This window comes from Sorex araneus, chromosome X (genome assembly GCF_027595985.1).
Source record: "Sorex araneus isolate mSorAra2 chromosome X, mSorAra2.pri, whole genome shotgun sequence".
NCBI classification, from domain to species: Eukaryota; Metazoa; Chordata; class Mammalia; order Eulipotyphla; family Soricidae; genus Sorex; species Sorex araneus.
In genome coordinates this window covers 257,356,932-257,372,072 of record NC_073313.1, presented here as the reverse complement: position 1 = coordinate 257,372,072, position 15,141 = coordinate 257,356,932, and the positions used below count along the sequence as shown (strand labels likewise).

General features: G+C 50.6%; 1 protein-coding gene across 2 annotated transcripts in view; it reads left to right on the top strand.

Annotated features, from left to right (window-relative positions):
• Positions 1-7,388, top strand: part of SERPINE2 (serpin family E member 2) — a 66,334-nt gene extending 58,946 nt beyond the window's left edge. For both annotated transcript variants that reach the window (XM_055122399.1, XM_055122398.1), the window contains exons 7-9: positions 1,404-1,490; positions 5,029-5,112; positions 6,616-7,388. In XM_055122399.1, coding sequence (XP_054978374.1) covers positions 1,404-1,490; positions 5,029-5,112; positions 6,616-6,653 — 209 coding nt within the window. In that variant the 3' untranslated portion in view covers positions 6,654-7,388. The remainder of the gene's footprint in view (positions 1-1,403; positions 1,491-5,028; positions 5,113-6,615) is intronic.
• The last annotated feature ends 7,753 nt before the right edge of the window (positions 7,389-15,141 follow it).

The following is a 15,141-nucleotide window of genomic DNA, read 5'->3' as shown; positions in this document are numbered from 1 at the left end:
ATTCTTTCTTTCTTTTTCTTCTCCCTTCCCTCTTTCTTTTCCCTTCCTTCTCTCTCTTTCCTTCTTTCTTTCTTCCTTTCTTTTTCTTTCTTTATTCTTTCTTCCTTCTCTTTCCTTCTTTCTATTTTTCTTTCTTCCTGTTTTTTCTTATTCTTTCTCTTTCTTTCTTTCCATCTTTCCTTCTTTCTTCTCCCTTCCTTCCTCCCTTCTTTTTTTCTTTTCTTTTATCTCTAACTTTCTTTCTGTTTGGGGGGCACCCTAGTGGTGTTCCTGGACCCGCAATACTCAGGCTTACTCCTGGCTCTGTCAGTCATCAAATCCAGGTCAGCGGCATGCAAAGCAAATGCCGTGTTCGCTATACTAGCTCTCTGGTTCCCATGAAAATGCCAAAATTAAAAGGAGTCTGATTAGAACTTTTCTGTGCCAGAACATACAGGCCCCAGCTGCTAGCATATCTCTTCTTTGGCCAATCACTGACTTCTTCCTAAAATTCAATCAGTGACTGATCCTTTATCCTTTGAGAAAGCCTTCTTCCAAGGGAACGCCGAGGCGAGTGCCTGATTGGTATGCGTTGCAGATTGATCCCCTTGAGCAGAAAGAAATTAGATCTCAAGCAGGTTCAGCAGCCTGCTTGCGAGTCTGTCCTGGGCAGAAACCCAGCGCCCGTCCGTGCTGACCTAACCCGGCTCTTGGCTGGCAGGCCAGTAGCATTCCTGTCTGCTGACCGCTGGCTGGAAACGCAGACATGGTCCGCCCCAGAACTGCAAAGCCAGTGTGTGCTCTGCCCCCGCGTAGCCGTGCGCTCTGGGTGCAGATTCCTCAACTGCTGCCGGGCCTCAGTTTCCCCATCTCCGTCTCATGCTGCTGTCCCAAGGCTTTTCATATCTGATGTCACGTCACTGAAAACAATGACAGCGTCAGCTTGCGCTTTGGGAAAAGAGGACCTTTCACTGCTCTGCACTTTTTATTCTTTGTATTTTAATAAAACTCTTAGAGATCAGAGCTGACTGCGTACACAAACTAGGTCTCCCCCGAAGAGCCCGGTCCAGGCATTTGGAAGGTGACAGCCCACCCGCCATCAGCCAACCTGTCCCAGGTCACTCTTCTGTGACCCCCGTCAAGAACTGGACCTCGGGAATGGCAAGATAGGACAGTGGTGAGGGCATTTGCCTTGCATGCAGATAATCCAAGTTCGATCCCCTGAGCACTGCCAGGAGTGATCCCTGAGCACAGAACCAGCAGTATACCCTGAGCACTGTATAGGGTGTGCCCCCCCAAAAAACCAAACTTATTAGAAATAAAAAGAGAAAGAACTGGCCTTTGCCACCCCTCTGAGCTTGCTCCCCCAGCGTACTGGAGGACTTGCGTGTCAAACCAACGGCGTGTTTGTTTCCTGCACACAGAGTCAGAAAACCTTCATGTTTCTCACATCTTGCAAAAAGCGAAAATCGAAGTCAGCGAAGATGGAACCAAGGCTTCAGCAGCAACAAGTAAGTTCCGGGCTGTGCATCGGGGCCGGGACAGGGAGGCGGGGAGCAAGGATGCTCAGGTCCATCCGTTAACTTCGCGAGTTCGCGCACGCGCACACACACACACACACACACACACACACACACACACACACGCACACAGAGCGAGCCCTGATTCTGGACCAGGCACAGAAGGTTGCCCCCCTGAGACTCAGATAGATTTCGGAACCTGTGCCTCATAAAACCTAGAGTCTATGCATGCCGTTAAGTAAAGCTCCTCTCGGACAGGAGTCAGCACTTTTTTCCGAAGAGATCCTCCAGTATCTTGTGGAGGCTCCGGTGGGCAGTCTCCATCGAAGCTTCTCCACTCTGACACTGTCAAATGACATGGCCCTGGAGGAGGCAAGTCCGTGAGTGTGCCAATAAAACTTTATTTATACAGATGGCCCCTGGCCCCTGGGTCTTGGCCTGAGAACCTTAGTTTGCTCTTAGGAGGAGCAAGCTTACCCTGGCTTGTCATTGGTAGAAAAGACTGAAACTGGGGCCGGAGCCATAGCACAGCGGGTAGGGTGTTTGCCTTGCACGAGGCCGACCCGGGTTCGATCCCCGGCATCCCCAAGCACCGCCAGGAGTAATTCCTGAGTGCAAAGCCAGGAGTAACCCCTGAGCATCGCTGGGTGTGACCCAAAGAGCAAAAAAAAAAAAAAAGACTGAAACAAAATCATAGCAAAAGTGAGTAGGAAATAGCCCAGAGAGTCCATGCAGAAGTGGCATGAAAGATTATTGGGCAGCTGTTGAATTACAGTAGGTGGTCCTGCAGCCTTCCCTGATAATTAGAACAGCCACACCTGCCTTCTCCCCGATGACTTATTAATGAAGGAGAAAATAGAAAAGTCTTAGGTTGACTTTTTTGGTGCCTTCATTCCCCCACCTCTAATTACCCATGCGAGAGTGGAAATCTGCCCAAATTCTGTGAACTCATAAAGCAAATATCTTAGCTGCACTGGTAACTAGGTCAAAGACATCTGGTCATTAAGATACCACTGATGCTCACAGCGGAAACCGCATTGCTTTTCTAAAATAAACGCGATGATTTTATCCCTTGAAAATAACATTTAAACAAAGACCCATAATAAGAGGGCTTAGACTTTTTCAGAAGCCTTTTTGTCTTTTTTCTAGACAATTGACTAGAAACCCTATCTAGGGCCGGAGTGATAGTTCCGTGGGCAGGGGAGTTGGCCTGAATGCAGCCAATCCTTGTTCAATCCCCAGCACCACATATCATCCCCCTAGCCTGCCAGGAATGATCCCTGAGCGTAGAGCCAGGAGTAAGACATGAGCACTGCTGAGTGAGTCTCCCCCTAAAAAAACAAAAACAAAAACAAAAAAGACTGTTAATAAAATACCTCACCCTGCAACTCATCTCACATGTCTTCTATGATATTATGACCAAATCCCGTTTCAGAACTCCCCACTTGAAGGCCATTATGTAGGAGACAAGGTGATAAATTAAACCTAGTTCCACTCCGAACTTGAAGCCATTGAATACTGGCCTCCAAAAGTGGAATTCTTAACATCCTTGTCATGTCTGTCTTCCAGAGAACTTTTTTAGTTTAGTGTCTAAACCTTTCATACTTCCAGAAGATGTCATCCTTTTCAAATCAAAGCTTCCAAATTGTTTCATTGAAAACCAGTATATTGGGGCTGGAGGGTTAGCACCGCAGCAGGTAGGGAACTTGCCTTGCACACAGCTGACCTCAGCATCCCATGTGCTCCCCCAAGCCCTAACAGTAGTGAGCCCTGAGCACAGAGCCCGGAGTGAGCCCTGAGCACTGACCCCAGAGTGAGCCCTGAGCACAGAGTCAGGAGTAAGCCCTGAGCACAGAGCCTGGAGTGAGCCTTGAGCACTGTGCCAGGAGTGACCCCTGAGCCCAGAGCCAGGAGTGAGCTCTGAGTACAGAGCCAGGAGTGAGCCCTGAGCACTGGCCCCGGAGTGAGCCCTGAGCACTGAGCCTGGGGTGAGCCCTGAGCACTGAGTGCAGAGTTAGCTCTGAGCCCTGAGCCCAGAGTGAGCCCTGAGCAGCACTGGGGGTGGCCTCCCCCTCAAAAAAATGACATCTAAATTTTGCCAGTGTTGTTGACCCATTTTGCCAACCAGCAGGACTGGCTCCATCAATCCTCAAGGTCCTGTAACAAACAAGAGCATGAAGCTACTGGCTCAGAACTCACTAAAAACCTTAACACACCAACAGCAAAGCAGTGGCCCAGAGGCAGTTCTTTGTGGTGCGTTCGTGGTACAGCCAGCCAGCCACACAGCCCGGGGCCGCCCTGCCGCCTACACCAGTCTGCTGGACCCACCTAACATGCTGCCACAGACCCGTAGCTTTGGCCACAGAATTCGTCTCTCCCAGATCTAGGCACCGGGGGTCCACGGAGCGGCTGTTGGCAGGATGGGTTTCTCCTGAAGCCCCTTTCCTGCGCCTACAGACAGCTGCCTTCTTCTCTTCAGCATCCTTTCATTAGACGAGAGTCCCCCTGTCAGGTCCTCATTTAAAAAATTAGATCCTGGGGCTGAAGCGATAGTACAGTGGTTAGGGCATTTGCCTTGCATGCAGCCGGTCCAGGTTCAATCCCCGGCATCCCCTATGGTCCCCCAAGCACCGTCAGGAGTCATTTCTGAGTGCAGAGCCAGGGAGTATCACTGATGTGACCCAAACAGCAGGAAAAAAAATTTTTTTAATTAAAACAAAAAATTAGATCTTTCTTTCAAGGTGCCTTTGTCCAACCCAGTTGCATTAAGATTGTGGCTCCAACAGGTGTATTTTGAGGGCTGTCGTTCAGTTCATATGACTGGAAGAAAATGACTTTTTTACTTTAATAATTCTGAATCAGGGTCTGGAAAGATAGTTGAGTGGGCAGGGTTCTTGCCTTGCATACGTCCATCAAGTCCACCCAGGCCTGCTGCCCTGCATCCCACACGGGAGTGACCCCTGAGCACAGAGCCAGGAGTAAGCCCGAATGCCGTAGGGTGTGGCCCCCAAAGCAAACACCAAACAACAGCTACTATTCACTGGTGTTTGTGCTTCAAGCGTTTATTTTAAAGCCAGAGACACTGGGGCTGGAGCGATAGCACAGCGGGTAGGGCGTTTGCCTTGCACTCGGCCAACCCGGGTTCGATTCCCGGCATCCCATATGGTCCCCTGAGCACCGCCAGGAGTAATTCCTGAGTGCAGAGCCAGGAGTAACTCCTGTGCATCACCGGGTGTGACCCAAAAACCCCAAAAAATAAAAATAAAAATAAAAAACAAACCCCCCCACTGTTCTAAGAGGTGTCATATGTTTCATGCCATTTAATCCTCAGAGGAGAAAGTGCGCTTATTACAGAAGATGAAGGCAATGGTGTAGATCAATGACAAAGTCATGGCATAGAGCTGTGGCCATGGGGGGTGCAGGAAGGGCTGAAGTGTGACCTCAGACAGCCGCCTCCAGGGCCCCAGGCAGGTGCTGTGTTGTCTTTACACACCGTGTAACACCTTTTCCCTTTTCTTTCCCCCCACAGCTGCAATTCTCATTGCCCGGTCGTCACCCCCCTGGTTTATCGTAGACAGGCCTTTTCTATTTTTCATCCGACATAATCCCACCGGTAAGTGGTTCTCTTCCAGACGAGTGTTCGGGACGCAGCCAGGTCACTGTCTCTCTTTGTCCTGTCCAACCATGTGCTTCCTAACCCTCTCCACTTCGGCAGCTGGAGAGATGGGCCAGGGATGACGGCCCTTACTCGCCTTGTATGTGGCTGGCACTGGTTTTCCTCCCATCATCACATATGACCCCCTGAGCACTAGCAAGAGTGAGTCCTTGGGGCTGGAGCAACAGCACAGCAGGTAGGGTGTTTGCCTTGCACGAGGCTGACCCAGGTTCGATTCCCAGCATCCCATATGGTCCCCCGAGCACCGCCAGGAGTGATTTCTGAGTGCATGAGCCAGGAGTAACCTCTGAGCATCGCTGGGTGTGACCCAAAAAGCAGAAAAAACAAACAAACAAAAAAAGAGTGAGCCCTGAGCACAGAGCTGGAAATAGCTCCTGAGCACCGCCAGGTGTGGCCCAAAGCTCCCCCCGCACCCCGTTTCCAATCCCTTTCTCTTGTCACAACCATTACAAATACTACTATCACCCGCCTTGAAGAGAGAGGAAAATCAAGTTTGTATTTACAGACTGTGATGGAATCCCTTAAACACTGACAAGATCTTAAGGGACTGGTATTATTTTGATTTTCAGTTATAGAGAATCCAGCAGCTCTCTGGGCCCTTTAGACTTTTATTGATTTTTCCTCTATAGTTTTATCAATGCAGGAGTCAAATTTTATTTTTAAAAAAAATTTTAAAAAAAAGGGTCTTCAACTTGCATAAGCCCCCGCAGTCCTTAGGAGCTGAGATTCGTTAGTTCAGTAGCTCAGACCTTTAGCTTCGTGTCTAACATGCTGCAGTTTGTGTTAATTAAGCAGCAGCCCAATGTGAGCCACCTGTGGTATGTGCAGAGACCAACGTACTCAAAAGTTAATGATTGTTCAGTCTCCCGGCACAATGGTTAAGAACAACTCTGATTGTCTTTGGTGATAGAGTCACATATCTCATCTTTCATTCTTTTTTTTAATCACATAAACTATCTTTCTGTTCCATTAGGGGGTGAGTGTGTCTGTGTGTGTGTGTCTGTGTGTGTGTGTGTGTGTGTGAGAGAGAGAGAGAGAGAGAGAGAGAGAGAGAGAGAGAGAGCAATCAGGGAGGAACCATTTGGTCCCCATCTTTTTCAGCCCCTCATTGGTTTTTAATGTCATTGAATTTCACAGTCCAGCGCTACCCTCTAGCCTTATGGAGATATGTCATGTAAACGTATAACTCACTAAAATGGACTCATCAGAAACTTAAGCGTTTTTATCCACACTGTCCACGTTTCAAGGGCTCCGTAGCCCGTGGTTACCCGATGCTGCTCCACGGCACCAGAGCGTGTGGGACCATTCATTTTCCCCCACTGCAGGCAGCTGGAGGGTCAGGCTGCTGGCGAATGTGACCTCTTCTCAAGATACCTTCTGTCTCATCATAAGGATGCGCTTCTTCCTGGACTTACGTGTCGTTTCCCTTGACCCCCGCAGGTGCTGTCTTATTCATGGGGCAGATCAACAAACCCTGACGAGCTCTCGAGTGAATCCCTGCACCGCGAAGACTCCTTTGCTGCCCTCCTACGTCTTCCATAGTTCTGTTCAATATTTTTGTACATGACCTTCTTTTCCACATACAGCCGTCGGGACAGAGTCTCAGTGACGCAAGCAAGGGATTCGATTCTGGGATGGGTTTGAGAGCCGGGGCGGGGAGGGAAGAAGGGCTGGACACGGCCCTAAGAAGTGAGCGGGAAGCCTGCGGAGTGTCGCAAAGATTCTTTTCAACTACTGAGCGGTCACCTAGCCTAGCAACCCTCTTGAGGATTTAACTGTCCAGGAGTTTTGTTCTGTTTCTATGTGGGCTTTTCAGGAGAAACTTAATCAGTGTAACACAGGGGCGGGGCGGAGGGTGGGCGGGGGGGGAAAGACATTTTATGGTAGCTTTTACTTTTTTATAAAAATGTTATTGGCCTTTGAAACTTGTTTTTTGGTCCCATCCAAAGTCTTGCTCATAGACAGCATTATTTGGGAGGGAGGGGGGGTAGGAATAGTGAGCTCTAGCCTCTCTGTGTCTTTGTTGTTTTAGAGGATGCATGTATTCACTAAAATCAAATCTGCAGAGCTAATGATGTCTTGCTAGACCGGGTTTGCTGTTGTGCAGTGTGCCTGTTGCTGCTGGTCCGTATTCTTGGGATTTGCATTTTTGTATTTTGTACAAAGTAAAAATAAAGTGTTATGAGTAGTAAAAAAAAAAATCGTCAATATAGTACCATGTCTCTGCTCTATGGAAATATAACCAAAGAAATGGAACCTCTTTAAAAAAAAAAAAATCCCTCTCCCCGATTCTAAGAAAACTTTGCAATTGGGAAAATTGAAAACTCCATGCTCGGGGCTCCCCCAAACCCCTTTTTTCTAAGCCTGGCTGTAGGCATTATTCTCAATTCACAGATCACTTCAAAGGAGTCACTATAGCAGAAAACTCAATGCTTTTTTTTTTTTTTGCTTTTTTTGTCTTTTTTGGTCACACCTGCGATGCTCAGGGGTTACTCCTGGCTCTGCACTCAGGAATTACTCCTGGCAGTGCTTGGGGGGGCCATATGGGATGCTGGGAATCGAACGTGGGTCCGCGGTGAAAGGCAAACGCCCTCCCTGTTGTACTATCGCTCCAGCCCCCAAAACTCAATGCTGTGGGCTCCCCCAGACCTCCTCCTCCTGGTCTCAGCAGGGGTCCCATCACTGGGCCTTGCTGGGCTGGGAGCTGAGAACTGGCCACAGTGAAGATGAGGTTCAGGCAAGGGCTGGAGGGAGGGGCTGCTTTGGAAATGGGAGTGAACAGCTCGTGTTGCGTTTCCGGTGCCAGGCTGGAGTGTTTCCTTCCTGAAAGGGCCACGTGGAACTGTTTCCTGAGGACTCCTCACAATTCTAATGTGTTGGATTGGCCTGTTTCCTCCTGCTCCCCAACCCTCCACTGCCTCCCTCCCCCCCCCATTTACTAAGCCTTTTTTTTTTTTTTTTGGTCATCTTCTTAAGTCAGAATGACTTGCAACATTTCTTATCCATGGCCACCTAGCCCAGGACTTAAGGGACGTGCCTTGCTTGTGGCTGACCCCGGGTCGATCCCCAGGATAGGGTCCCCAATGCCTGCCCGGAGTGAGCGGAGCCAGGAGAGTCCCTGAACATCACTTAGAAAAATATTTAAAATTTCTCTCTTTTTTTTTCTCTTTTGGGTCACCCCCAGTGATGCTCTGGGGTTACTCTTGGCTCTGCATTCCGGAATTGCTCCTGATGGTGCTGAGGGGACCATATGGGATGCTGGGAATCATACCTGGGTCAGCCTCGTGCAAGGCAAACGCCCTCCCCACTGTGCTATCGCTCCAGCCCCATAAAAAAAAAACATTTTTAACCTCTGACCTCTACTTGTCGCCCTCTCATGAAACAGGACAGGCTCAGCTTCAGCATTCCTAGGGCCGCATCTGTCATTCAGGTCCCGTGGCTGAGCCTAGCTGCTGGCCACTCTGGAAGCATGGAAACTTTCATTCATCAGGAGAGAAGAAAGGAAGAGGGTTGTTCTGATTTCAGAGTTAAGGCCCCTCCGGACTCCTAATGAGATCGGCACTGCCTGAGGCATGCTAGGAAAATTAAAAAGGCCAGGCACCACTTAGTACCCCTACTGCAAACCGTAACACCCAAAAGGAGAGAGAGTAAAGAGCGAATGTGCCTGCCACAGAGGCGGGGGGGGGGGGGGGCTGGGGGTGGCGGGAGGGATACTGGGACCATTGGTGGTGGAGAATGGGCACTGGTGGCGGGATGGGTACTCGATCATTGTGTGACTGAAACGTAATCACGCGAGTTTGTCAGTCTGTAACTGTATCTCATGGTGATTCACTAAAATTAAAAATTAAAAGGGCTAGATGCAAACTCAAGTGGGAAGGCGGCTGTGTCTCACCAGCTTTGGGGGGGGGGGGGTCGGTCCTTTAAAAAATGATGAGACCAGAGAAAAAATGCCAATCCTAAGTGATTCTTGCAGTCGAGGGCTTGCAGCTTCTGTTATTGTTTGTTTGTTTGTTTGTTTGTTTTTATGGGCCAGCCCCAGAGGTCTTGGGGGTCACTCCCTGCGGTGCTCAGGGGGCTGTCGTGCTCCCATGTGCAAAGATGCTCTCCAGCTCTCATTGTTTTGAAAATGGAAAGAGGAACGACACAGCCCTCTGGGAATCATTGTCATGAGTCTAGGAAACTCTGGCTGGAAAGATCGGGGTTTTCTGTCAGTGAACAAGGATCGCTGGAAAGACTGAGTCCTTCTGTCTGCAAGCGGCCCCATTTCTAGGAACTGCTGGGAGCTTCTCTACCCCCAGCCTCCACGAGTGCTGACAAGACCGTGTTGATTTGGGCACATGACGCCTGGAAGACACCTCTACCCTAGTCCTGTTTCTTTTCTCTCTCTCTCTCTTTTTTTTTTTTTTCCGCTTTTTGGGTCACACCCAGCCAGGCTCAGAGGTGGGTTCCTCCTGGCTCTGCACTTAGGAATTACAAGCGGCAGCGCTCGGGGGACCATCTAGCATGCCGCGGATTGAACCCAGGTTGGCGGCATGCAAGGCAAACACCCTACCCGCTATCGCTCCGGCCCCCGCCCTGTTCCTCTAGAGATTTCCAAACTGCCCTTAGGCCTCCCTTCCCAAATCTTGAAAATGGGGGTGCCAAGATGTCATTGAAAGGGAAAATTAGCCCCCCGAGGAGTCACCATTCTAGGTGACACCAGGTATGATGAGAGCATCAGCAGACGAAGTTGAACATTGGGTCGCTCAGAAGCCAAGTTCCCAGTGTCTGAGTGGTTTGACCCTTCCCCCGGATTGGACCATCTGTGGCATCAAAGATAGACGGAAGGGCCTTTGTGGCTGTCCTTCCCGGGCAAGCAAAAAAAGAAGTGAATGTGAGGGACCAGCTGTCAGGAGCCGGGGGACTGCACAGGCAGGGTCAGGAACCCGAGGACGCTTCCCTGTGGCTGCTTTCCTTCTGATGAATCACTCTCCCCCGGCCCTGGCTGGTCTTGCTGTGAATTGCCGTTATTAATGACTTAGCAGTGTTGGGCGTGCCCGCCTACGCTTCACCTGCTTAGTAGAGGTACCCTGGAACCGTCAGTGGCGAGTGTCATCATATTCACAATGCTCAGAACAAGCTCACTTCCGTCTCGTGCGTTTTTAATTACAGCAGGGGTGGCTGAGAGTCACAGCGTTCCTCCACGGATGAAGGGAGGATAATAGCCCTAGTTTTCACTGTCTCTCCCCCCCACGCACCCACACACGTTGGTTAAGCCATCTTCAGTTCTCAGTAAAAGCACAAAGGCGTGTTGGTGGGCGCACTCCCGATGCCAGGCGTCTGTTTTCAGGGGCCAGGGGGCTGGTGATGTGCTCGCCTGAATCTCCTCCTGGATTAACGGTGCTTCGTGTGCACCCCGTGATTCCATCTTGCCATCCTTGGCAGCGCCCACCAGACCTAGTTGTCACGGGCTCTTGACAGCCGCCCAAAGTGGTGGGCAACCATAGTAGGAAGGCTGCCTCCTGAGCGGGGTGGGGGGAGTGGGGGAGAAGACAGCTGGGATAGAGGAGGGGTCACTAGGGATGGTTGGAGGGATCGTTCGGGACGGGAGATGTGTGCTGAAAGTAGATAAAGAGCCAAACGTGACAGCTCTCAGTATCTGTATTACAAACCATAATGCCCCAAAAGAGAGAGAGAGAGAGTATGGGGGAAATTATCTGCCACGGAGGCAGGGGGAGAGTTGAGAAGGGGGGGCGGTATACTGGGGTTCTTGGTGGTGGAGAATGTGCACTGGTGGAGGGATGGGTGTTTGATCATTGTATGACTGAAACTCAAACATGAATGCTTTGTCACTGTATCTCACGGTGATTCAAAATAATAATAATAATAAAAACCAAAGTGGCAGGTAAGCCACAGCTCCGGGTCCTGGGGGCTTCATGGACTGAGGTTTGGAGGGATGATAAGTGGGGTCTGCTGAGGGGGTGAGAGGAGGCTGTCGGAGCTGGCAGCAGGGCACCATCAAGATGCTAAGGTGGGGGCTGGGGGGCTGGAGCGATAGCACAGTGGGTAGGGTGTTTGCCTTGCACGCGGCCAACCCGGGTTCGATTCCCAGCATCCCATAGGGTCCCCCGAGCACCGCCAAGAGTAATTCCTGAGTGCAGAGCCAGGAGTAACCCCTGTGCATCACCGGGTGTGACCCAAAAAGAAAAAAGAAATGCTAAGGCAGATGCCCACATCTGGGGCGAGGGAGAGGATGTGCTGTCAGGCCACATGCCTGTGTCCTGCAGCTCTCCCCATCCCAAAAGAAGAAGCCAGGAGGAAAACACCTCTTCAGAGTTTCAGCCGGGTAAGGCAAAATCGTGCCATTCGCTGCTACCTGGATGCATCTGGGAAGTTACCGTGCTGAGTGCAATTAGGAGGATTGAGACGAACACGGAAACATCTCCCGCCCGTGGGACAAAAAGCAGCACAGGAAGGAAACACCAATACTCAAAGGCAACAGAAACTGAGAACTGGTCTTCAGTCAGAGGCGTAGCACTGTGTGTGGGGGGATTGGTGGCGGTGAGGGGGGACAGGACGGCAGGTGGGGGACACGGGGAAGCTGGAGGAGGGGCGCTGGCATTCTGGAGCAGGGTGTGGGGTTGCGATTTTTATGCATGAAACCCTGTCCTCATTCAATACTGGAAGTCATGGCGCCTAAAATGAAATTTTTCAATAAAAAGGAAAGCAATAAAAATAAAAGTTTCCAGGTTGGAGCAATAGTACGTACAGTAGGTAGGGCGTTTGCCTTGCACACGGCCGACCCGAATTCAATCCCTGGCACCCCATGTGGTCCACCAAGCACCACCAGGAGTAATTCCTGAGTGCAGAGCCAGGAGTGACCCCTGAGCATAGCTGGTGTGACCCAAAAAGCAAAAAAATAAATCAAAGTTTCAGCTAGCCAGGGAGATAGCTCCGAGAGAGCATCCTCTACAGGGTGAGGCCGAGTTTGATCCTGGCACTGAATTGTCTCCAAACACCTTAATGTGTGGTCCTTGATGGCCTTGAGCACCATGGGCCCCGGGACCAAGCAGCCAACCACCAAACCGAGTATCACCTTGAGTGGCCCGGGGGACCCCAGCCATCCATAGTGTGGGTCCCTGTTAAAAACAAGAGACGTACCTATGGCAGCCTTGAAGTTTCCCTCATCCACAGTGAATGCAGAAGAGCTCAGATGCCCAAACCTTGGCATCAGAGGGTTCATGCGTGAATTCTTTACAGTGGTAAGTTGGCATCTCCTGGCCTATTCACAGGATAGGAGAGAGCTGTAAGGGATGGAGGGAAGTTGGGTACCACGGTAATCACATGCCCTGTGAATCTATCATGGAGGATGGTCTTCTCTACCATTGTTCTTTCTCTATAATTTCTCTTTGCAGGCCACTTTATGGTGAAGTAGCGCTGTAGCACTGTCGTCCCCGGTGCTCACCGATTTGCTCTAGTGGGCACCAGTAATGTCTCCATTGTGAGACTTGTTACTGTTTTTGACATATCGAACACGCCACGGGTAGCTTGCCAGTCTCTGCTGGGCTGGTGGGATACTCTTGGTAGCTCGCTGGGCTCTCCGAGAGGGACGGAGGAATCAAACCCAGGTTGCAAGACAACCGTCCTACTGACTGTGTTATCGCTCCAGTTCAATGGTGAAGTAATAAAGCACATGAGATTAGAGCCCCATCTTGTGGTCAAAATGTATACAATATTGAACATACACACCACACACACACACACAAAGCTCCACTTTACACACACAGCTCTATTTTAGACATACACACATTCAGCTCCACTGTATACACAAACACACACAGCTCCACTTTTCACACACATACACACACATACACACACACACACACACACACAGAGCTCTACTTTTCTCTCTCTCACACACACACACACACAGCAGCTCCACTAGGGATGATTCCGTGACCCCAGACAGAATCTTCAGAGGCTGGTTGGCTGAGGCCCTACCAGTGAGATCCATTCCCCACGAAGCTCATGGGGAAGTCCCTGCCGTGAGGACGAGGGAGGACACCAGGGCCCTGTGAGGACAACAGCTTACGGGGTCTGCCGGCGAGTTCTCCAAAGGCCTTTAAGTAAAAGCAGAGCAATACTCTCGTGAGGATCTGACAGCTGTCACACTGCGACAAGAAAGCAGCTGGATGGCAGTGCCCCTCTGTCCCCTCCCAGAGACTTCCCACAGTCTCCTCTGCCCAGTGGTATCAACGAGACGACGACCTAATCATCTTTCCTACTGTGGGTGATACAAGTGGCACTTCGTGGTTTGGCCCCCTGTTCCTCTATGGGGGAAAATTAAAAAGGTGAAATAATTTACTTGACTCACCAATGTGCTATCACTGGGCTGGAGCAATAGCACAGCAAGTAGGGTGTCTGCCTTGCATGCGGCCAACCCGGGTTCGATTCCTCCGTCCCTCTTGGAGAGTACAGCAAGCTACCGAGAGTATCCCACCCGCAGGTAGAGCCTGGCAAGCTCCCCATGGCATATTCGATATGCCAAAAACAGTAACAAGTTTCACAATGGAGACATTACTGGTGCCCGCTCGAGCAAATCAATGAACAACGGGACGACAGTGCCAAGACAGACAGTGCTACAGTGACCCACCAATGCAACCAATGAGGTAATCTGCAAACACCTCCTCTAAGAAGTCTAGACGGGAAGTGAGCGCCTTCAGCTTTCTGCCCCACTTTTCTAACAGGTCCCGGGAAAGGAGTTTCAAAGGCCCTTCAGCTTCAGAGTAAAAAACATTTTGGGGGCCAGGGGTATGGTGCCGCCAGTAGGTCAACCTGTACCTGCGGGGTGAGTGAATCAGCAGCTTGATGGTGCCTTCAGGCTGACACCCCAAAATTGCCACTGTGCCTTTGGCCAGACCCCCAACAACTTGGGACCAAGTTTACCAAGAAATTAAATGGCCAAAAGTTAGGTATGTGAGAGCCACACCCACATACCACCTCCAGCTCAGCTACATAAGCTCATTTATTGGCCCTATCTCAGAGACCCATAGATACATCTTGAAAGAGACCAAAAGCCACAGTTAATCTCGGACCCACGTATGGCTGAACAGACTGGAGTGAATAGGAGGGGGGGCAGGTTAGTCTGTGCCCGCCCAAGCAGAGCCCCCAGCAGCCACTTGCTTCCACAATCCAAAATCACCGCCATACCCCCGGCCTGACTCCACTGTCTCAGGACGGACCTCACCAAGATATAATCTACTGAAAATTCTGGTATATGGGTTTTGTGACTGAACTCTCCAGGCTTTCACGGAGTTGGGGTGGGCTACCTCCTCCCACTTCCCAATACACATGGAAGCACTGACAGTCACCCCCACAAACCAACTCCAGCACCACCTGTAAGCTCTACTGCCGGTCTTGCTTCAGAGACCCATAAATAAATCTCGAAAGAGATCAAAAGCACAGAGCCGGAGATCTGTCCAGGCCCCATCCCAAGTCAATTTCACCATGGAACCCCAGGAGGAGCAGGTATAGTCTCCCTGCCTACTCCAGATGGAATCCTGGCAACCAAGAGCTTCCACAAGCAAGGCCCAGGTATGCGGGTTCCAGGACTCAATCTCCAGGCCACATGGTGGCAGAGGACCCAGGCTGTCCTTCCCCCACTCCCCGCCCGCGTGTAGGCCTGTCACCCCCACAATGTACATCCGGGTGCCATCTTAGCGCACCAACAGCCCTGGTCCAGAGACGTCCAATTGAACCCCAAAATGGATTAGTGCCCTACAGAAATGTCTTTGGACCCAACCATGTACAACCTAGGATTCCAGAAGTGCACAGCCGCAGTACCCATGATACTCAAAATGAACGATGGGCAATAAATAACCTAGCATCTGCCCCTGGCAGGCAGGCTTGAATGGTGGTGGGAAAATTCGAGCAAAACGTAATGTCCAAAAGCAGAGAGAGTATTGGGGAAATTGCCTGCCATGGAGG